Source organism: Misgurnus anguillicaudatus, unplaced genomic scaffold, assembly GCF_027580225.2.
Source record: "Misgurnus anguillicaudatus unplaced genomic scaffold, ASM2758022v2 HiC_scaffold_32, whole genome shotgun sequence".
NCBI lineage: Eukaryota > Metazoa > Chordata > Actinopteri > Cypriniformes > Cobitidae > Misgurnus > Misgurnus anguillicaudatus.
In genome coordinates this window covers 3,482,440-3,507,641 of record NW_027395282.1, presented here as the reverse complement: position 1 = coordinate 3,507,641, position 25,202 = coordinate 3,482,440, and the positions used below count along the sequence as shown (strand labels likewise).

General features: G+C 36.9%; 2 protein-coding genes across 2 annotated transcripts; both read left to right on the top strand.

Moving 5' to 3' along the window:
- Positions 1 to 3,788: 3,788 nt before the first annotated feature.
- Positions 3,789 to 8,069, top strand: LOC129454163 (uncharacterized). The gene is made up of 2 exons (XM_073865621.1): positions 3,789 to 3,964; positions 6,750 to 8,069. Exons 1-2 carry the CDS (start codon positions 3,877 to 3,879, stop codon positions 7,679 to 7,681), a joined length of 1,020 nt encoding a protein of 339 aa, XP_073721722.1. The 5' UTR covers positions 3,789 to 3,876; the 3' UTR covers positions 7,682 to 8,069.
- Positions 8,070 to 14,127: 6,058 nt separating this feature from the next.
- LOC141363090 (uncharacterized) lies at positions 14,128 to 25,108 on the top strand. Its single transcript, XM_073865628.1, has 5 exons — positions 14,128 to 14,460; positions 14,626 to 14,737; positions 15,190 to 15,395; positions 20,069 to 20,626; positions 24,295 to 25,108. Exons 3-5 carry the CDS (start codon positions 15,308 to 15,310, stop codon positions 24,339 to 24,341), a joined length of 693 nt encoding a protein of 230 aa, XP_073721729.1. The 5' UTR covers positions 14,128 to 14,460; positions 14,626 to 14,737; positions 15,190 to 15,307; the 3' UTR covers positions 24,342 to 25,108.
- Positions 25,109 to 25,202: the final 94 nt, after the last annotated feature.

Here is a 25,202-nt window from a genome sequence, read left to right as displayed (position 1 = left end):
GCTTCACAGCCGCCTTCTTAGCGGTGATCAGCAACGGAGGGCGGCGTTCCCGGAGAAACGCCACACGACCCCGCAGATCCGCAAGAGTCAGGCTCTCGCAAGCGGAGCATGTCCCTCCCATGAAAGCCGCTTCAGCATGCTGGAGACCCAGACATGAGAGACAGCGATCATGTCCATCGCGAGGACCCATGTATTTGCCGCATCCAGAAGTCGAACACGGACGAAAAGACATCTTTAAAAAGACGCTTTAACGCCCGTGAGCAGTGAACGGCTGTCTTTAAAAAGACGCAAGTTCAGCTGCAGCTCTTTTAGGGGAAATCACTCTTTTAGCTGTGTAGTTGATGAAGCACACAGGGAGGAGAACGCACACACTCAAATAAAGAGAGTGAAAAGAAAGAGGTGGAAAACACTCGCGAGCCTCGCTGTGGTGCCTTCGCCCAACCAACTGACACGCAGAGATCTATTTCACAGGATCAGAGCAGCTTCTCGTGAGCAGTGTTTGTCTGCCAGCTTTCTCAGCAAAAAATAGCTGATTTGATAACTGCACCTGCCGCTCATTAAATAGCTGTGCGGCGGGGCGGCGCCGGCAGATGCAATTATCTGCATGCCAAGTTCATTGGCGTTTTAAAGGTTTCTCGAAGCAGATAGGTCACCCGCGAAGCGGTTCCCAATTCGTCGGTCACGACGTGACGTCGTAGTGACCGACTGAAAGGGAACGCTATGTTAATCGGGTTTTTCAGTGTATTTGCTGGTTGTTTTGGAAAGGCTGTAAAACGGGGACATTTCCGGGGACAGCTTCAGTCGGGGACAGAACACCAAAAAACGGGACTGTCCCCGGAAAACGGGGACGTCTGGTCACCTTAGTGTAAATGTGTAGCTGACTGCTGACACCAACTCATCTGTGTGATTTAAATAGTGTAACAATACCAATTTATATCATGTAACTTCAGTTGTTCAACTTAAATGACATTGTGCTGCGTTGCGTTTTGAAGCATGGCAAAGATATCTATGCTAAAGACATCTGTTGTTTTGTATATATGCTAAAAAATAATCAATCAAACACATAACCATACATACCAACTTTTGCTTTTGTTAATAGACATCAGCTGTTTCCTTAAGCCTGTTTCTACAAGAAAGACATTGAGTAATTCTCCAAAATTGCTGGGATTTATACTGACTAAAGTAAAGTGTACTGAAGTCCATTAGCTACACAAGTACAGATGCAGAAATATAATATATAATTGCATATTTGTATAATTGTAGTTTGTGTTGCTGTCAAAATACAATTATAAATGATAACAATAGCATATTTCTATTCTCACCCATACTATAGTTGTGTGTGATTTTGTTGTTTTTTAACTAAAGAGGGCACCACTATAAAAGTTTGGCCACCAGCGGCACTGCTCTGAAGTTTGACTTTTTGCACCATTACAATATTTATAGGCATCTAGTCATCATATCTTCCTCTCTATGGAACACATGTTAATGCTCAGCAGTACACATATATGGTTCTTTAATGCAGTGGTTATCAAACCTTTTTTATGCAGCCTCCCTTGTGTACAGTGGATTCCTTTGCGACCCCCAAAGAAAAAGTATGACATAAACATTCTAAAACTTAAAATTTGAATTAAACAAAACATATTAAATTATACAATGTATTGCTTTTGTTTAGTAGCCTTATTTTTTCTAAGGTTCAGTTACACAGAATTTATAATAAAGTAATGTATTTCATAAAATATTATAAAACTGGGGCCCCTGGCACCATCTCACGACCCCCAGTTTGAGAACCACTGCTTTAATGTATTTTTTTGCATTGTATTGAAATGCGTTCATTTTTATTGGGCATATACCGTATGTGGTTGAAACAGATAGCCTAGTGCAGGGGTAGGCAACATGGAGTGCCGATGTCCTGCAGTGTTTAGCTCCAGGTTTAATCAAGCAGAACTAAACAAACTAATAAAGGTCTATAAAGTCACCTGAAACTACAGGTAGCCAAGGTTTTATAAGGGTTGGAGCTAATCTGCAGGACATCGGCACTCCAGGACTGACGTTGCCTACCCCTGGCCCTAGTGCATCCCAAATTTTTTTACATTAACATTTTTAATATAACACTATAGTTATTATGGCCTTTAGAAACGTTTCTTAGAGGAGATAGGGTAGTGCACAATAGGCCCCTGTGGCGCGGTCTAAGCTTTTTTCCACAATGACATTTTTTTCCTTACATTACTTTTACTTTTATACTTTAAGTAGTTTTGAAACCAGTACTTTTTCACTTTTACTTGAGTAAAAAGCTTGAGTTGATAATTCAACTTCTACAAAAGTCTTTTTAAACCCTAGTATCTATACTTCTACTTGAGTAACTTTTGACACCACTGTTACCGACTTACGAAGATTATTTATTTACATAAATATGCTGCCTTGTGTCCCTTTAAACTAGAATCTTAACACTGAATCACTGCCTTTGTGCGTTAACTAGATTATTTCATGTGTTTACTTCAGGTTGTACAAAACTTTTGTACTTTTTTAATAAATGGTTGTGTTTTACATCATATATTTCATTTTGTAATAAATGCATTAATCAGCGTGCGTGTTGCATGAACCACATATTTGTATTTAAATATTGATTTAAGATTGAATTTTACAAGATGTATATGAAATAAATTTATCTCAGTACAAGCACAAATAACAATGCTAAATATAATCTTGATAATAATGTGGATCTACCGTATGAAATCGTGAAATTGAGTATTAGCATTACTTTTTGTTTAGATAACATTGAATTTTCAGTAATGAATTATTGACTACAGGTAGGGATGCATATCAATTAATCGCGATTAATCTATAGCAGAATAAAGGTTTTTGTTTATATCATATATGTGTGTGAACTGTGTATAATAATTATGTATATATAAATATGCACACATGCATGTATAATTTTAAGAAAAAAATATATTTATATACTAAGTATTTATATTTATATATAATATAAATTATACATAAATATACAAATGTATATACATATGTAAACATTGCTTAAATGTATACATGCATGTGTGTGCATTTAACTATACAAAGTTATTATACACAGTACACACACACATATATGATGTAAACTAAAACTTTTATTCTGCTATAGATTAATCGCGATTAATTGATATGCATCCCTAACTACAGGCTATTGAATTTGTCAAAAATAATGCACACACAAGGTGTTAATGCGGTCTACAAACATTACGCTAACGTTACCTAAACGTTCTCATAACATTCTGATATTGTTCCCCTAACCTTTTTATTGTGATATTTATTTAAATTATTTGTATTCAGGCATATCATGTGTTAAAAAGTGTTTATTATTCAGAGAACATGAACTGGAGCTTGTTTTTATAAAAAAAAAAAAAACATCAGCATTACGTTTGTATATCATTGCCAATTGTATAAGAACATTTTTCTTGAATTAAGTGTTTATGAAAAATGTAAACTTATTTCAATAAAATTTTTCTTAGTCCATGGGCAGATTTTTTTAGCTTAATTGTTTTAAGCACACATTTACTTAGTTTATATTTTTTGTCTAAAAACTAGACTTATTTTCTAAGGTAATTTTGCTCATCAAGATAAAACATCTTAATTTAAGATTTTTTAGATATTTTAACTGAAAACAAGACAAAAACACTAAGGAGGAAAGTCATTTTTTTTCAGTGCAAGTAAAACATTAAAACAACTGAAACAGATGGTGAATGTTTTACTGACATTAAATGTTTTAATGCCTCTTCTTTCATCTCTAGTGAAGCTCCTCCTACAACAATCCACCAATAAATGCTGGAGTCAAACACACAGAGAAATCACTCCATGTGTGACAACTGAAATCTTCATGACATAATGTTGATGCTGGTGAAAGAGGAGCTTGAGAAGATGAAAGATCCACAACCATGCAGAATAAAGGATGAAGATACTGAGGAACAAATAGGTTGGTGTCTGTTTTTCAATCTTTATTATTGATGGTTGAGGAATATTCATAAAAACACTGAGAAACATGAGGGGAAAATAAACTTAAATTCATGAGGTGATAACTTACTGCATCTATAAAATAGATTAAGTAGAATTAGATTGAAACATCAGGTAAAGAGTTTTATCCAAAGCAACCTTCAGTGGATTGAATGACTGTGATCTCCATGCAATGTGCATACATTCAGTAAATGCATTAGATGCATACATCATTTACATGAGCTCACACAAAGTTTTTTATTTTGGTTTGTTCTTAAATGGGTAAATTAAATGACTTATATTTTACCGGGAACGGTAAAAAGTCTTACTTTGCTCTCTGTTTTAGAAAAAAAATAATTTCAAGATAATTTTCTGTGTTTCCCAATTCAACATTAAAGTAGACTAGTGTGATAAACACTGCAAATTTTTGTCAGATTTAAATATTGCCAAAATTATTGGGTGGAAAGTTTCCAAAAACTGTTCAGAAACTTTTTATTGGAATCTAATCTGGGAAATTTTGGAAATATATCAAACTGGAAATTTAATGGGAATTTTTTGGACATTTAGGGATATTTATATAAACTACATTATATACAAACACATATAGGGGTGGTTTCCCGGACAGGGATTAGACTAGTAGCCTGGTAATACCATCCTCTGCTATTTTGCTTCTCTTTGTAGACAGAGTCTGGCTGGGCATAATTGACAATCGTTTTCCTTCTCGTGGGAGGAACTTGTCTGAAGTTTAAAATCATTGGTCTAAACGTAAGCCAATCACATAACGTTTGGATATGATGTGCGTTATGCGCCGGCTCAGCCGCATCGAAAATCTGCTGTAAAACACACGTATGATGTGAAAACAAACCCATCGAGCGAAATACCGAAGTTAACATGGCTATGAACGACTTTTGCAGATTATGTAAAGTAAATCAGCCAGAGCTAGTTGAACACTATCCTTTTACGGTGTCTTTCCACTCACGTCTATCTTCCTACCTTATTTTCTGGTTAATCAGGAATGTCACCAAGGAATGTTTGCCCACGCGTCCTCCACCATTAACTGTGAACAATGAAATTCCCTTCCATGATTTCTCGATCGTTGTGCACGTCAAGCAGTGCTGCACACAGTTTCTCGCTGACGATCGGTAATAATTTTCCCAAAACCTGTCGGGAGTAGGGCAACAACATAATCTCCATTCAAAATGTTTAACAAACACCCTTCTTGTTCGGGCTTAAGTTGGCAAGTGCCGGTTCTCCACAACAGAGCGAATAGCTTTCTGTGCCTCCATGTCCACTACAAACTACAACCGTACATTCAGCGCTTAGCGTCTACATCACAGTCTCAGCCCGCCACTTTGGGAAGTGCAAAACTTCCTGGTATACACAGTAAAAACACAGTGGACCAACACCAGCAGATGGCATGGCATCCCAAACTATCACTGACTGTGGAAACTTTACACTGGTACTCAAGCAGCGTGGATTGTGTGCCTCTCTTTCTCCAGACTCTGGGACCCTGATTTCCAAAGGAAATGCAAAATTTACTTTCATCAGAGAACATAACTTTGGACCACTCAGCAGCATTTATGTTTTTAGCCCAGGCGAGACGGTTCTGATGCTGTCTGTTGTTCAAGAGTGGCTTGACATAAGGAATGCGACAGCTGAAACCCATGTCTTGCATACGTCTGTGCGTAGTGGTTCTTGAAGCAATGACTGCAGCTGCTGTCCACTATTTCTGAATCTCCCCCACATTTTTGAATGGGTTTTGTTTCACAATCCTCTCCAGGGTGTGGTTATCCCTTTGCTTGTACACTTTTTTTCTACCACATCTTTTCCTTCCCTTCGCCTGTGTCTATTAACTTGCTTGGACACAGAGCTCTGTGAACAGCCAGCCTCTTTTGCAATGACCATTTGTCTCTTGCCCTTCTTGTGCAAGGTGTCAATGGTCGTCTTTTGGACAACTGTCAAGTCAACATTTAAAAGCATTTGCAGGTATTTTGACTTAATTATCTTATTGGATTGTGGCAAAAGGTGTCTTCAAAATGTACAATATTCTTAGTTGTCAGATATAATCATCAAAATTTAAAGAAATAAACATTTGAAATATACCAGTCACTTTTTGATGAATTCTAATTATATGACCAGCACCTTTATTCCTGTTAATTCCCATGGAAAGATTCTAGCTTGGAAAGTTCCTGGGATTTTGCAACACTATTCACATATAATGCTATTTTCTCTAAAATATTGAGGTGCATAAGCTCAGATTAATTAGGCCTATGATTAATTACTTCAAAAAAGATAAACAAAACAAAACCAGTCCTAACTGAAAGAAAACAAGTTGACAAAAAGATAGAATCCAATGTTTGGTGATATTTAAAAAACCACAAGTGTTAAAGAGTTTTGAACACAGCACAAGAGTTAAAGGCGGAGTCCATGATGTTTGAAAGCCAATGTTGATATTTGAAATCACCTAAACAAACACGCCCCTACCCCAATAGAATCTGGACCTTCTGTTGATAGACCCGCCTCACACACACAACCCGGCATTTGATTTGATTTGATTGGCTATAAGTGTGTTTTGGTAGTCGGCCCGTCTCCTTTTCCAAAGCGTTTTTCAAACATCGTGGACTCCGCCTTTAAACTACAAGAGCAGAAATTGACAATAGAAATGACATAATGTACTTCACATTAAAAATAACATGGATACATGACATCTCAAATGTGTTTTGTCATTCTGGTTTATCAATATGAACTATTTACTGTCTTTATTTTAGAAATGATGGAAGTGAAAGAGGAGAGTCAAACTGAAGTGGATGAGAAACATCAGATTGTAAAAATAAACCATAATGTTTCACAGAAAGAAACTCTGAAGACAGAAGACATAAAGTCTGAAAATAGTTTCAGTGAAGATGAACGACCTGCAGATCACAAGAGGACTCACAGTGAGGAGAAACCTTTCACATGTCAACAGTGTGGCAAGAGTTTCAGAAGAAAAGCTGACCTTAACGCACACATGATGATTCACACTGGAGAGAAACCATTCACATGCCATCACTGTAAAAAGAGTTTTACAACTGCATCTAACCTTAAGAAACATTTGAGAATTCACACTGGAGAGAAACCTTACACTTGTCAAGAGTGTGGAAAGAGTTTCACCTTTCAAACAAGCCTTAAAGTACACATGAGGATTCACACCGGAGAGAAACCACATCTGTGCCATCACTGTGAAAAGAGTTTTAGAACAGCAAGTAAACTTAAGACACACATGATGACTCACACTGGAGAGAAACCTTACACTTGTCAACAGTGTGGAAAGAGTTTCTCTATTGAAAGAGACCTTAAGATACACACAAGAATTCACACTGGAGAGAAACCGTTCACATGCCATGAGTGTGAAAAATGTTTCAGAAGAAAGAGTATCCTTACAGCACACATGACAATTCACAAAGGAGAGAAACCATATGCGTGTTTTCAGTGTGAATGGTGTTTCAGTATGGAGTGTCAACTTAAGAGACACATGATGATTCACAGCGAAAAGAAACCTCACGCATGTCCTCAGTGTGAAAAGAGTTTCATACAAAAACGTGGACTTGAGGCTCACATGAGAAGTCACACTGGAGAGAAACCTTACATATGTCTTCAGTGTGAAAAGAGTTTTACAAGTGAAGGTAATCTTAAGACACATGTGAAGATTCACACTCGATAGAAACCATTCATGTGTCAACAGTGTGGATATGGCAACAACGTTTAGAAATCCGCTTGGGTCTTATTAATGAAAATTAACAATTTGCGTACGATTCTTACTAAAAATCTAAATTCGCACAAAAGCCAAAAATGGCGTACAGCAAAAAAGATTCGGGCCGTTCTTCAATATGCGTTCCTGTCTGTACTTGTGTTCTTGTGAAACGTCATCAGTCACGGCTCAAGTACTGTTCCAATTCCAAGTTCACATCAAGCCAAGTTCACATGTACTTGATCCGCTCATTTTATCAAGGATGCATAAGGAGGTGACTTGTGACAGTCAAGTTTCCCAGAATGCATTTTGCGTCAATGGCAATGAAGCTTACAGGACAAGTTCGGTATTTTACACTTGATGCCCTGTTTTCAGATAGTTTATGATGAAATAGAACGGGTTTGACTGAAAATTGGACATATGCTGCTGCCCCGAGAATTTTCGTCTTCTGTGGTATCACCCCCCACCACACACATACAATGGCTGTATAGGTGCACAGGAACAATCCTTCCTAAAATGCATTAAACTTTCGTTTACAAAGACCTGAAACTCACGAGTGGTCAGGGGTGTTCACTGATATGCTCACACAAAAATCGCTGGAAAAGATGCTTTCCAACAGCTGTTTTATCGTAGTTTTTGTCCAACTCCATTGACTTGTATTAGTTGTGCTGTGAGGATTACTTCGCCGCCAGAAATGGAAATGGAGTTGTTGGTATTTTTGCAATTGGCAAAGGCGGATTATCGCCACCAACTGGGCTGGAGTGTCTATTATTCAATCTCTCAACGGAAGAATATACGGGTGTGAGGCGTTTGGAAAAATAAGTCCACAAGTTTACAACGAATGCTAAAACAGCTGTTGGAAAGCATCTTTTGCAGCAATTTTTGAGTGAGCATATCAGTGAACACCCCTGACCACTCGCTGAGTTTCACGTCTTTGTAAACGAAAGTTTAATGCATTTTTGGAAGGATTGTTCCAGTGCACCTATGCAGCCATTGTAGAGGTGTGTGTGGGGGGGGGGTGATACCACAGAAATTCTCGGGCCAGCATCATATGTCAAAATTTCAGTCAAAACCGTTCTATTTCATCATAAACAATCTGAAAACAGGGCTTTGAGTGTAAAATACAGAACTTGTCTTTTAATATTCTAAATATAGCTCTTTCTGTGTTATAAAATGTAGCTGTTTAGTTGAGAATATAGATGAATAAATTTTGGATATGTGAGTAAAAGTTGATCAGCGGGTGATCAGCGTCGTGTACACCGCAGAGGGCAGCCTTATTTTGGCAAGTCCTTCATGAAATATTCCCTTTGGATATATCTAAATGGCATTTTTTTGGTCTCATCAATTTAGTTTTCTTTATTATTCATTTGAAGTCTGTTATTTGTTATTTTAAATGTTTCATAACTTGAATCACATTTATTTTCTATATAATCTTTTTTTCTTGTGTTTACTTTGTAAATGTTGTAGAAAAGTTTGGTTCTTTTCAAATGAATGGTTGTTTTATATCATATTTTTGAAGCTAGTCAGCCTATGTGGAGATGCAGATTTCATTTTCCAACAGGACCTGCACACAGTGCCAAAGCTACCAGTACCTGCTCATACTTTTCATGTTCATACTTTTCAGTTGGCCAAGATTTCTAAAAATCCTTTCTTTCTTTTGGTCTTAAGTAGTATTCTATTTTTCTGAGATACTGAATTTGGGATTTTTCTTAGTTGTCAGTTATAATCATCAAAATGAAAGAAATAAACATTTAAAAATATATTAGTCTTTGTGTAATGAATTAATATAATATACAAGTTTTACTTTTTGAATGGAATTAGTAAAATAAATAAACTTTTTGATGATATTCTAATTATATGACCAGCTCCTGTTGCCCCACACCCTTTTAATGCTCATGACAAAAAGCGTGGCCAGCAAAGTATTTAAGTTAATATGACGTTTATTTTTAAAAGTGTTGCCCTGACCGCGCACGTCCTTCGCTGGCGAGACAGAAACTTCAAAAAGCACAATCGGCTAAGGTTTTAAAAAAAATATGACTTTGATTTTTTAAAAGTCAGAAGCATGCAGCAAACATATGTGCCTCTTCATCAAGCTCTGATTGCGCATGCAAATTTAATTTCTGTGAACTGAAGGCAAGTGATATACTCCGTAATATGATTTTGCACATCCAACAACAACTATATTATTGCAAACTATAATACAACATGTTTTGGCATTCGGTAACATATTGCAGTAGTTTGTATTTATTATGCATCCCTGAGATGCACGGTGTTCTCTTTAATGTTCTTTGACATTAAATTCACAAAACCTATCAACAAAACATAAATTAAATTTAAGAAAATAAAAATATATTAAACGAAATTCGTTTTAAGGAAGCAAACAAAACTTAAATCAAACTCTAAAATTCTCCCATTTCTACCGTCATATTAGTCTTCAATACATTCCAGATCTAGACTTAAGATTTAATTTATGTTAGATACACATTTTGGCAAATTTGGGTTAATATAAACCAATAAATTCACTTGTGGGACAGTAGAGTATGTGGCTGTAGAGTATATGACATTATCTTCTCCAAAAAGTTGAAGCGAATGCCTTTAATTTATCCTGTACTGTGTTCAATCTCACAGCGGTGCGCAACGTTTTGCTACGGTTTCCGGGTTGAAGGACATGTTTCCTGGAAATGGTGTGCAATGGCGTGCAACAGGGCTGCGTTCAGCCCCGACAAAACGTTGCACAACGTTGCACAATGTTTATTAAACAGAAACGACGATGTGTTGAACACCCTGTTGTGATGACGCAAGAGTTGCAACTACGGTAGCTGAGAGGCCATTCTTTGTGTTCTTTTTTAAATGTTTCTGAAGCCTGATGAAATCGTTATAAATGTGTGTTTAATACTGTAAAATACCCTCGATGTTACAGTCACTGACCTTACCGTCCAGAATGAAAGACAACATTCCAACTTGAACCCATTGAGCGAGCTGTCTCTTTACTACCGCGTGGTTTTATACATCTTGCCGCTGATTGGGCCGACATTTCTGACACACCCACCAAACAAGAGAAAACGCATCTAAAACCTGTTGCATTCCGTTGCACACCGTTTCCAGGAAACATGTCCTTCAACCCGGAAACCGTAGCAAAACGTTGTGCACCGGTGTGAGATTGAACGTGCCCCAGGTTTTTGAAGCGTTTTCTCTTGTTTAGTGGGTGTGTCAGAAATGTCGGCCCAATCAGCGGCAAGATGTATAAAACCATGCGGTAGTAAAGAGACTAGGGATGCACCGAATCCAGATTTTTTAGGTTCGGCCGAATCCCGAATCCACCGTTTAAGATTCGGCCGAAACCGAATACCGAATCCTACTCGCATCCTTATTCCAACACAGTAAAACACATTAATGAAGTAAAAAACGTCCACAGCAGTGTATTTTTCATTTTATTTAATTTTAACTGTACATTATGCCAGGATGACAAGTTGGAAAAACTATTTTGACAATTACCATAAGCCTATGCATAATGAAAGCGATGCGTTGCGACACGCTTGTTTTTCCAATAAGCAAGCAGCTCCGCGCTGAAAACTATATTTAACTTTGAGTGAGAAGCTCCGCTCGTCAATGTCAGTCTTCACACGGCCGTCCAATTACAGTGGAGGAGGGGCGGGACATTACCACAGCAACCAACCGGCTCACAGCTGAAGCATCACAGCTACCAAGCGCTCGGCTGAAAAACAGCTGGCATTTGGGGTCCTCAAGGCGTTTTCAGCGGTGTTTAAAAGTTTTGGTGTGTCCAGCTGACCGAAAGAAAAAAGCTCATCTCCACGTCAGCACCCGATGTGTGTAATCAACGGCTGCGTGACGTCGACCAGCGTAGCGCAAGCCTAGGGTTCGGTTCGGTGGAAAAAAAATCTAGGATTCGGCCGAACCCGAACCCCACCAAAAAGCCCAGTATTCGGCCGAATCCGAAACCGAATCCTGGGCTGCGTTCAGCCCCGACTAAACGTTGCACAATGTTTATTAAACAGAAACGGCGATGTGTTGAACGCCCTGTTGTGATGACGCAAGAGTTGCAACTACGGTAGCTGAGAGGCCATTCTTTGTGTTCTTTTTTAAATGTTTCTAAAGCCTGATGAAATCATTATAAATGTGTGTTTAATACTGTAAAATACCCTCGATGTTACAGTCACTGACCTTGCCGTCCAAAATGAAAGACAACATTCCAACTTGAACCCATTGAGCGAGCTGTCTCTTTACTACCGCGTGGTTTTTTACATCTTGCCGCTGATTGGGCCGACATTTCTGACACACCCACCAAACAAGAGAAAACGCTTCTAAAACCTGTTGCATTCCGTTGCACACCGTTTCCAGGAAACATGTCGTTCAACCCGGAAACCGTAGCAAAACGTTGTGCACCGGTGTGAGATTGAACGTGCCCCTGGATTCGGTGCATCCCTAAAAGAGACAGCTCGCTCAATGGGTTAAAGTTGGAATGTTTTCTTTCATTCTGGACGGCAAAGTCAGTGACTGTAACATCGAGGGTATTTTACAGTATTAAACACACATTTATAAAAGTTTTTAGAAACACATACGTTGTTATTATGTTTTTTAATTAATGCCGTTTGTCAGAACCCTACGGAAGCGTATTGCATTCACTTGAGGAAAAAAATCTACTCTGTTTTTCTGAATTAACGAGTTAATTATATCAGAATTACGAGAGAATTTTTCATGGAAAAAAGTTTTTGCTCTGTTTTTCTGAATTAACAAGTTATTTATCTTAGAATTACGAGAGCAATTTTCATGAATAAAAAGTTTTTTGCTCTGTTTTTCTGAATTGTTCAGTTAATTATCTCAAAATTATGAGATACATTTTTCTTGAAATAAAATTTATTTGCTCTGTTTTTCTGAATTGTTGAGTTTATTATCTCAGAATTATGAGATAATTTTTCATTAAAAAATTAATTAGTCGTCCGTATGATCATATCTCATGTCTAAAGAGTAGCCTACTGGTGAATGCAGGAACTGCAGTACAGTTGTCAAAACTCAGTAATTCTATTGTGTGAGACTAAATTTGTCTGTGTTATCTGCAGTAAAGACCCGATTTGTTTGAAAACATCTGTACAAAACGGATGTTGTTTTAACCCAACTGCTGGTTTATTGTTAATCAACCATCTTAAAACAACCCATTATTTGGGTCATTTTATCCCAGAAATGTGTTCTGTCATATAGTTACCAAGCCCTGGGTTAAAAAAAGATTTTTTTTAGAGTGTACAGGACCATTCAAATGCCATTTAGGTTGCCCTGTTTGCAGTGGGCCCAAAGTGTGTCAAATCACATGCTGAATAGTTTCACCATGATGACAATTTTTTTGTTTCGACAATAGCAACATGTTTTTGCAACGTTTCATATGCAGTTGCTGTTATTACCAGACCTAAACTGTCTGTAGAAACATATTAAGTGGCTTAACATTTTGTTAGTATACTTTAAGGTCCATTTAACCAAAAATCAATTATAAGCCTTTCACACAATGTATGTTATAAATGCATGTGGATACATTTTCATTTTTAAGTGATTTAGATACATGTACCAATATTTTAAATGTACTTTTATGTAAGATTTCATTTCTGTTAGCAGTTTAGGAGCATACTTTTTGGGAAAATTAAAAGAAATGTTCTTGTAAAGTTACATTTTCCTTGAAAAATTATAATTTACTTGGACCCTGAGGTAATGTCAGCTCATGTTAAATCAAAATTTTGCCAGTGTTTGGAAATCTGTTTTAACATACAGCACTGTACATTAGAAGGTGTTCTGCTTTTTACAAATAAAAAGCACAGGTTTCTCTCTTGTTTTGTACAGATGTTTTCAAACAAATCGGGTCTTTACTGCAGATAACACACACAAATTTAGTCTCACACAATAGAATTACTGAGTTTTGATAACTGCACTGCAGTTCCTGCATTCACCAGTAGGCTACGCTTTAGACATGAGATATGATCATATGGACGACTAATTAATTTTTTTAATGAAAAATTATCTCATAATTCTGAGAAAATTAACTCAACAATTTAGAAAAACAGAGCAAATACATTTTATTTCAAGAAAAATGTATCTCATAATTTTGAGATAATTAACTGAACAATTCAGAAAAACAGAGCAAAAAACTTTTTATTCATGAAAATGTATCTCGTAATTCTGAGATAATTAACTCAACAATTCAGAAAAACAGAGTAGATTTTTTTCCTCAAGTGAATGCAATACGCTTCGGTAGAACCGTACTGAACATGTTGAAAATAATCAATCATAGTCATGATGAGATAAGAGAAAAACAGGACATAAGTTGAGGACATTTTCATTCATACGGATGAACTCGCGCTTCAAGCCCCGCCCACTAGATCCAGCGAAGCGGAGCTCCTCCCATTTGGCTGTGCAGCACTGCAGCGAGCGAGCTCTCCATCTCGAGCATTCTGGTCTTGGAATGCTGCCTCATAAGGCGGCAATTTGGAGCTTTCGGACGCAGCCAGTGTGTTTCGAGTCTGATGTCTTCAGCTACGTGTAAATGCTTCGGTGTGCACTGAAATAATTAATCCTTCTTCGATTATTTTATTGGTTTGTCAACAAGAGACAGGATTTCTTAATACGCTAACCGTTAGCAGTGAGATGAAGTTAAAAATCTGACCCGGACTCACTGTTGTCTCTGGAGCAGGGATTCATTGTCCGTACAGCGTCATAAACATGTCCTGACTCATACAGTTGTGTACTTTGAGGTAATGTCCAGCACGTTTAATACCAATATTATTAAGTGTTTTTACTCATGTATTATGAACCAGTGTACTGTGGAGATCGAGGACTTAAAACGAAAGTTGTGCGCTATTCAGACAACTTTAAAATTAACCGAAAACTGCATCTGTATTTACCACTTTTTATTTTAGTTCTTACATTTATCTACTAACGTTAGAGGAGAGCAGGGGTACAAATTAAGGCTCTGGGTGATTCCCCTCCATTTCCCAAGCCTTGACCACAGAAGCCACACTTGCATTTGAAGTAAGTTTTGATGATAAACTTGGATAAATATATTTGATCTATGGTATTATAGTTTAACTAGAAAATACCAAAATATGTTTATACAGTAGCTAGTTAGCCAGTAAATCAGTTACCTAAATGTAAGCGAGCACTATTATAATAACTATAATAATGTTTATTATGCTTTTAATGAAAGTTTTTTTTTAGTAAAAGACTTAAAGTTCTACTTGCAATTAAATCAGTCAAGATGTAATTTTTAGCATTTGTATAACTTGCATGCATGTCTGCTTATAACCAAACAATGTGTTTATTTATGTTTGTATATGATACAGTTTATATACATTTTCCCAAATATTCAATAACATAACATAACAAAAATGTGTTTTTGTAATCTGGGTGGTAAATAAGACAATCAATATTTCAGTTTATGGCGACTTTAATGCCTCTTTTTGTCTCTTTTTTTACACCCATAGAGTGAAAGTGATTGAGACCTTCAGTGAAGCTCTTCCTACGACAATCCACCAATAAATGCTGGAGTCAAACACACAGAGAAATCACTCCATGTGTGACAACTGAAATCTTCATGACATAATGTTGATGCTGGTGAAAGAGGAGCTTGAGAAGATGACAGATCCACAACCATGCAGAATAAAGGATGAAGATACTGAGGAACAAATAGGTTTGTGTCTATTTTTCAATCTTTATTATTGATGGTTGAGGAATAATCATTAAACATTGAGAAACATGAGGGGAAAATAAACTTAAATTCATGCATCTATAATAGATTCAGTAGAATTAGATTGAAACATCAGGTAAAGAGTTTTATCCAAAGCAACCTTCAGTGGATTGAATGACTGTGATCTCCATGTAATGCTCTACTACAGTTAACTACGAAGACTATCAGTCTCTATCTCAAAAAAGTGTTTTTGTCGCTTTTGGGACCCCCCCCACCTTGATAAACTTGTGGTGTTTCTGGTCATAAATGACCGGCCTACAGAAAATAGTTTATAACCAGGGGCTTCAAATGTCTCAAACAGAAAAGAGAAAAGGAAGAGATGCACATTGTGTGCCCCAAAAGATGTCCAAACAAGCACTGTCTGTTTTAAATGCAAAGCACCCATTAACAAGGCACATGAAATAGGCTACAGTATTGTCATTCATGTGCATACGTTCAGTAAATGCATTAGATGCATGCTTCATTTACATGAGCTCACACAAAGTTGATGTCATTTTGTCACAGCGTTTTTCATTTTGGTTTGTTCTTAAATAGGTAAATTTAATGACTTGGATTTGATAGGGAACGGCACAATTGTAAAATAATTTTCTGATTGTGTTTTGTGATCTTCCACCTTCACTTTAAATGGACGATCATTTTTGACTGGGATCACCATAACAAGGGTGACTCTGTGTCATTTTGTACAATGTAAAAAAACAGTAGAAATTACACTGTTACTTGCAGCTGGTTGGCTGTAACTTATTGTAGGTATAAATGTATGCCTTATACGTCAGATTATATGCATTTTATTTTGTTTCATAAACATTTATGGTTTAAAGATATTTTGGAGCATCTAAACCAACCAGTTCCTAACCATATAAAACACAACACGTAAGCAAAAATACAGTCACAGGTGTTTATTGCATAAATTGACCAAAAAAACAGCAGTATAAAAGTATTACAAACAATTCGCGTTGCAAACCTTGTGAACTGAAGCCATACGATCACTTTATATGAAGAAATCCAGGAATGCAACGCAAACAGTCCGATCTCATTCAAATATAAACCGGAACATAGATCATGATGCAGTAGCTAACATCAGCCAATAGCGCTTCAGTTTTATAGCTAACCTAATGATGCAATCGGTCACAAGACACATGAGAGCCAACGCTGTTTCACAATCAAAGATGATGTATAATCGCTGCTTCTGGCGGCAGTTTTTGAATCAGTATACACAGGATATGATATTTATGGTGGATTGTGATTAGTTTTGCATCTTTTCTTCATATAAATTGATTGTTTGGCCTCGGTACACTTGAAATAAGTAATTTTTGAAAAAAGTTGTGATTGTTTTGTATGCTGTGTATTATATCAAATAATAAATAAATGGGTACGTTATTTGCTCCAAATTCCTGAATAGTGTAATGTGTAGTAAAATACAATGAATCCTGGCATTTTAAACTAATAATCATACCCAAATGCATGTTATTACATCAAAATGATACCCCAAACTATAATTTCATACCCTAATATATAAAGTTTCACCTCTGGCCAGTAGAGGCGCTAATTTAGTAAACAGCTCTGTTGGGCGTAATTGAGGGAATGGACAAACGACCAAAAACGTTGTGTGGGATGGAGGATAAGTTGTTAAAAACATACTTTATTCTTTTATTTTCTCTGAGACACATCAAACTTGCAACACTGTATTCACGTCCAGCGGTAGACTGAACAAAGGCATAAAATTCCCACAATGTCTCATTTAGAAGAGAAGCAGAGTAGATCTCGAAATCACAAATGTTATGTCTTTGGTGCAAAAAGTCACTGAAAGTCTTAACTAGTGATGCACCGATGCATCGGCCGCCGATATTTATCGGCCGATTTTTGATGAATTTGAAACCATCGGCATATCGGCAATAGCACGAGAAAGGCCGATACCGATTGTTTATTAATTAACCGCATAAAGTCAATGAATTGCATGTTCAATTAAAATGATTTAATGTTTGGGTGTGCACTAGGGCTGTTCCGAATACCATTTTTTGAGCTTCAAAGCTCTAGTAGAAATCAAATCAAATATTCAAAGCTTCGGAAGGAGGGGCTGAACATATTTTTCTCTTTAATAAAGGCAGGAATTTGTGTGCGTATGTAGCGGCGTGCCTGTCACGCGTGCTGCGAGAACAGCATTAGTGAAACAAAACACGAGCAATACTTTTAATAAGGTAACGTTAGCCTAACATTTTTCTAACAAACAAACACTCCCGTATAAGAAATTAGAAGCACAGTAATTACTGATAACGTAAAGGGTAACTTAGCCCATTTAAATAAAACAACGTAAATAAATGAACGAATGAATGAAGTTCAACAAACTGTAATAAAACGGTAGCATACTTTTGAAATCAAGTTTATTTACTAACACTTACACCATCCAATATGTTTTTCATCAGTAGAACAATAAAGAAGATATTTTGCAGAAACCCCAGTGCTCCGTCATGCAAGTCAACCGATCCGCCACTTTAAACATGTATATCTAATACAAAAGTAATCCCCCATAACTCCGTGTGACATATTGATGTCTTGTGAAGCAAATCAATCAGTTTTTGCAAAAAATTGAACGTTATTTACAACACTATTAGTGTGAATGCCAAAGCAGGAAGCGCGCTTTGAGGCGATCTCTTTCTGATCTCTTCTACTGGTGGCGTTTGGTGCTGTTGGCTATGGATGTTGGTCTCTCTGCGCCACCTATAGAGCTGGAGCGTGAAGCGCACTTCCTGCTTGGCAAAAGCTCTGCATTAACGCTGTAAAATATATATTCGAATCTCAAAACTGAAAATCGAATGTCAACCAACGGAACGAATATTCGAACATTCTGGTCCAGCCCTAGTGTGCACTATACTTAAGCACCGACAGAAAACCTTTGTTGAGCTGGCTCAAATGTCTTGGACAATAAAAGAAACAGACTGCACTTTAGTGGGGCAAGAAGTCCAACTTTTTTGAAGTAGCAATATTTATACTCTGTTTAAAGCAATAGCACTGGCATTATTTATGTTTATTAAAGAAATCCATTATATGTAAAAAAAATTAGTTAATGTTGTTAATAAAAGAAATGCTGAATAGCAAAAACCACCTTTGAAGGTTGTCATGTTGTCTTATTATATTTGTTTTAGCTTAATTTGTGCCTCTTATTATGTTGGTCAGTTGAATGTTAATTAGATACAATCCATGTTCAGTAAAAATAATTTGATGCAGAAATAAACTAGCTAATAGACCAACTGTATAGTGTTGTATAGTGTTTAATATCGGTATCGGCATCGGTATCGGCCAGAAGTTGTCTGCTTAAATCGGTATCGGTATCGGCCCAAAAAAATCCTATCGGTGCATCCCTAGTCTTAACTGCCCATTAAGTGGTCTTTTTCCCATTTACTTTATCTTTGTCATACTCTTTAAAGAAGAGACGCACACAGGTAACTCGCGCCATGGCTAGCCATGGATTAAAGGATTTTAATGCACGACGTAGAGGCAACGACCCTCCGCTTTGCCTCTACGTCAATAAAATCCTTTAATGCATGGCTAGCCGTGGATTATCCCTTACATAACTTACCGCTACATGTTGTTTCAGGTTGGAGCTTAAATTTCTGTACACTGAGATTTCAGTTTAGTTTTGGTACACACAGCACAGCATGCATTGCATTATTATATTATATATATTTTAGATCAACGCACCTACAGCTGAGCACTTGTCTAATTTAACGGAACTCCGCTCCCCCTTGTGACACCATAGCACGCCCGCGTCCCCAACAAATTTGTAGCCTTAGGCAGCCGCCTAGTCCGCCTATAAGAAATTGCCGGCCCTGCCCAAATGTTTTCTCAGTCAGTGTATTTGTCTTTATAATGGTATAATGTTGTAGCACACTAGCTTACACACAGCACAAGGAAGTTTTACTGTGCGAATACAACTTCTGATGCTACTGGACACTTCTTTAGTGATGTTTCTGGAACGTCATAAACAGCTGCGCTTCTCTCTGTCTCACGTGCACATGCTCTCACATCTGTCTGAAGTCTAAACATAAACTAAAGTAGTAATCCTTACGTATTTGTTCAGTTTTATGCGTTTCATGCGAGCTGAGGCAAACTATCCCTTTTGTTTAAAATATAACCCACTGCATCTTGGCGGCTCTCTCGCGCACTTGTCAGATAGTAATCCTGTTTATGAAATGAATTTCAAGGAGCTGTAGCAATACATCCCTCGTGTTTAAAATATAAATCGCGTTCCACTGGACCGGAGTTTTTAACTCTTTCCCCGCCAGCGGTTTCTTCAAAGGTTTGTTCAAAAACAGATTTCTTCAAAAATAAGTTGTGGGTGTGCGCCACCTGGTGGATAATATCGGTATTGCGGAAAGACGGAAATTGTCGTCATTGGCAGGGAAGCGGTTTCTCTTAATTGAAGAGTTATCTCGTCAATAGCGGGGAAAGAGTTAAAGGCACCTCTGAGAGTTTTGTGACATCGACGATCCCATTTTTAAATTCACAATAGAAATGACATAATGTACTTTACATTAAAAATAACATGAATGCATGACAATCTCAAATGTGTTTTGTCATTCTGGTTTATCAATATGAACTCTTTACTGTCTTTATTTTAGATATGATGGAAGTGAAAGAGGAGAGTCAAGCTGAAGTGGATGAGAAACATCAGATTGTAAAAATAAACCATAATGTTTCACAGAAAGAAACTCTGAAGACAGAAGACATAAAGTGTGAAAATAGTTCCAGTGAAGATGAACGACCTGAAGATCACAAGAGGACTCACAGTGAGGAGAAACCTTTAACATGTCAACAGTGTGGAAAGAGTTTCAGAGATAAAAGAAAACTTGAGACTCATGTGAGAAGTCACATTAAAGAAAAACCACACGCGTGCCATGAGTGTGAAAGGAGTTTTATATCTGCAACTTACCTTAAGATACACATGAGGTCTCACACTGGAGAGAAACCTTATGTATGTCAACAGTGTGGAAAGAGTTTCAGAACAAAATGGCAGCTTAAAGAACATGTGAGAATTCACACTGGAGAGAAACCACATCTGTGTCATCACTGTGGAAAGAGTTTTACAACTGCAAGTGAACTTAAGAAACATTCAAGAGTTCACACCGGAGAGAAACCGCACATGTGCCATCACTGTGAAAAGAGTTTTACAACTAAAGGTAATCTTAAGACACACATGACACTTCACACTGGAGAAAAACTGTTCACATGTCATCTGTGTGGAAAGAGTTTTAGAACGAAACGTGACCTTAATAGACATTTGAGAATTCACACTGGAGAGAACCCATTCACTTGTCATCACTGTGGAAAGGGTTTTACGATGAAATGTGACCTTAATAGACACGTGATAATTCACACTGGAGAGAAACCATACTTGTGTCAACACTGTGGAAAGAGTTTCAGGACAAAACCTAACCTTAACCTACACATGAGGATTCACACCGGACAGAAACCACACGTGTGCCATCACTGTGAAAAGAGTTTTACAACTAAAGGTAATCTTAAGACACACATGACACTTCACACTGGAGAAAAACCGTTCACATGTCATTTGTGTGGAAAGAGTTTTACAATGAAATATGACCTTAATAGACATGTGAGAATTCACACCGGAGAGAAACCATACGTGTGTCAACCCTGTGGAAAGAGTTTCAGGACAAAATCAAACCTTAATGTACATTTGAGAACTCACACTGAAGAGAAACCCTTCACATGCCATGAGTGTAAAAAGAGTTACAAAACAAAAGCTACACTTAACAAACACATGAGAATCCACACTCGATAGAAACCATTCATGTCTCAACAGTGTGGATATGGCAACAGAGTTTATAAAGATCTTGTTAATAAAACTGTCTGGAGGATCTTTACTAAAAGTCGACATGCGCCCAAAAGCCCAAGATCATCAGTCGTGGCCCAAGTACTGTTCCAATTCCAAGTTCACATCAAGTCAAGTTCACATAACATCTCAGGATGTGTTCTTGATCCGCTTATTGTATCGAGGATGCATCAGAAGGTGACTTTTCTGGACTTATGAAAGACAAGTTAGAATGCATTTCACGTCAACGGCAATGGAGCTTAAAACCTGCACAATATTTGAAATATTACTCTTTTGTGTCATAAAATGTAGCTTTTTAGTTGAAAATATTGATGAATAAACTAGTGTTGTAGTCAAGACCACCTAAACCGAAACCCAGACAGGCCGAGACCAAGTCAAGACCAAGACCCCAGTGCAAGTCACTGCATTAAAACACTTATGATAAAATGTGGAATATGCATATGATTAGGCACTTCTTGTGCGTGTGCGTGCCATCAGAGAAGTTGAGAAAATAATCAAAGGCATTGCAGATATGTGGGAATTTATCTTTGTCTATAAGCAACTAAAAGTGAACAAACACTAAAGAGCTGAAATCAACTTAACCATTTAATCTGAACTGTCTTTCCATGGCTTGCCATCCACTTAACACAATGCAAGTGTTTTTAGTAATAAAATTTGTCATTGGGAGAAACTTAAACAATGCTTAAACAATGGCAACATCATATGCCAAAGCTGAATAAACTGCATAAAATTAATGGTAAAAAATAAATTTGTGATGTGCCATCAGTTGTGTGGTCTTGAAATAAAATTCAGAGTCCTCTTTGTCTGAGACCGAGACGAGACCGAGTAAAAATGAGGTCGATTCCAAGACGAGACCAAGACCGAGAACTACAACACTAGAATAAACTTTAATTCTGTGGTTAGTTAGTAAAGATAGCGCATATATTATAATTTTCTCTGATGATTTGGATATGTGAGTTCAAGGTGATCAGCAGGCCGTCAGCACTGTGTACACACCACTGAGGGCAGTATCCTCTCGGCAAGTCCTTCTGAAATTTGCCGTTGGCTCAGTGTAGCTGCTCTGCCCTTCAATGTCTGATCGTTAAACATGAAATATTCCCTTTGGATATACACTATATTGTCCAAAGTTTTGGGACACCCCTCCAAATCATTGAATTCAGGTGTTCCAGTCACATCAAGTGAAAGGAACTCTTAATGCTTCATCATACCAAGACATTTTGGACATTTTCATGCTCCAACTTTGTGGGAACAGTTTAGGGATGGCTCCTTCCTGTTCCAACATGACTCTGCACAAAGCAAAGAGTGTGCAGAAACTTGACTGTCCTACACAGAGTCCTGACCTCAACTCAATCAAACATCTTTTGGATGAATTAGAGCGGAGACTACGAGCGAGGCCTTCTCGTCAGACATCAGTGTCTTACAAATGTGCTTTTAGAAGAATAGTCAAAAATTCCCATAAATGCACTCTTAAACCTTGTAGAAAGTCTTCCAAGAAGAGTTGAAGCTTTTATAGCTGTTAAAGGGTGGACAAAACTCCATATTAAACCATATGGATTAAGAATATAAAGGCAGGTGTCCCAAAACATTTGTGAATATAGTGCATCTAACTGGCATTTGGTCTCATCAATTTATTTCTCTTTATTATTCACCTGAAGTCTGTTATTTGTTTTTATCGTTTTAACTGATGTTAAAGTTAAGTGTCATAACTTAAATCACATATATTTTCTATAGAATCTTAACACTGAATCACTGCCTTTGACCTTTAACTAGATTTTTTGTGTTTACTTCATGTCGTACAAAAGGTTTGTGCATTTAAAGAATGGTTTTATATCATAAACTCAACTCGCAAATAGGATATAGAATATTAAGAAACATCAGTCCCCCATTTAGTTAACTTTAGTTGTATTAATTAATTAATCTTTAATCTCTTTAATCTCACCTCCGTAGTAGAGTAATATAATTGATATCACAAGGAGTTCACACCTCAGTCCAGAAGATGGCGAAAATGCACACTGTTTGCAAACTGCCAGTAAAAACTACCAAAGAAGAAGATTTATCCCTGACCCTGCAGGCACCATCTACAAGTAAACAGTTACTAAGGTAAAAATTAAAACAGCTTTTATTAATGTTTAGTTTGACAATTAAACTGAAGTTGACAATTAACATTTTCCTAAAGGTTTAGCTCACTGACCATTTACTGATAAAGAACTAGATATAGATACACTATTCTGGGGAGGTTGCTATCCCTTACGAAACAAAAATATATTGCAGTATATTGGAAAATATCATGTAATATATTAGGCAACATATTCCGATATATGGGATTTAATATTTATACTTTCCAATATATTGAAATATATGCATAAAGCATACATGTATATATGATACTAAGTATATTGCAATCAAGAACAAAAAGGGCACTATATTTTTTACATGTAATAGTTTGTCTTTATATGCTTTGACATATTGCAATATATGCCAAGACCATACATGTATATATGAGACATAATATATTGCAATCAAGAACAAAAAGGGCACTCTTTTTTACATGTAATAGTTTGTCCTTATATGCTTAAATATATTGCAATATGCATAGACCATATATATATATATATATATATATAGGCGTCAGAGCATGTAGCTCGCAATGCTGGAGTAGGAAACTGAGATTCAAGCGCAAAGAGAGGACGGGATGCGTAACAGACACCAGCAACAAGGAGGCTGATAGATAGTTCCTGACCTATGATCCTGACCCACACTCCTAATCAGTAGGTGGCGGTAATGCCCCTAAAAGTTGTTTGCCAACTGCCAGTAAAACTGAAGAAGAAGAAGGCTGATGTCAGCAGGCTTCAAGGAAACTTCTAGTTTTAAAAGGTACATAGTTTTCAGAGCTGGTGCTTTCCAGTTTTTATTGCATCTCTGAGAGATTTTTGTGAACAAGAGGGGCAGCAGGAGGAGGGAGAGAGTAATCCTTGTTGTTCTGCTCCACAGATGCCGTTTTAAAACGGCCAAGGAAGCTGATGTCAGAAAACCCATAAACAGTAGAATCTGCGAGCTAAGACACCAGGTGAAGAGCAAAAGCATGGTTATATAAGTTGTTTAAGTCAGTGAAGAACCAAGATGGAGTCCTAACCAGGATAACAGACTGTTCTTTTGGCAATTTATTTATTCGCTTTTCCACGGTTCCCAAAGTTTCTTGAAAGTTTGTTTATTATTTATTTGTTCATTATTGTCTGTGCATTTTGTTTATAGATATTGTCTTTATATTGTATACAGGCACTGCTGAAAGTTTGAAATGGACATTGGTAATTTAAGTTGCGTTCATTTATATTTTGTATATTTTTTTGTTTAATGGCACTCTTTTAAAATGTAGTTTATGTAAATGCAATGCAACACATTTATGTAATGTAATGTAAAGCCAATCACATTTCCTTTGACTGACCATATGCAAAACCTCTTGTGGTTTTAATAGGCCTATATAACTCTGTACCTCAAATTGGGTTTAGTATCTGTGCCTGATTAAAAGAAAATAAAGGTGGCTTTTGATAGATTACCCATCAGTCTGTGTTAATATGTGGTGTAAATGTTTGTATATTGCAGGTTGCATATTTAAGTATTTATATATTTTAGATGTTTCATGTACATATACTGTATCCCCATATATGTTCATACATTGTATGTGCATGTTCTCATATGTGTACACATATTGTGCATACATTTACAATATATATGTACATATATTTCCATCTAATTTTACATATATGTAAAATGTATTCCACAACATATCAAACACATACCTACATATATTTCATGTATATATTTCCATATAATTGTACATATATTTGAAATATATTCTACCATATAGTAAGCATACATGTGACACTATATCTGTACATATA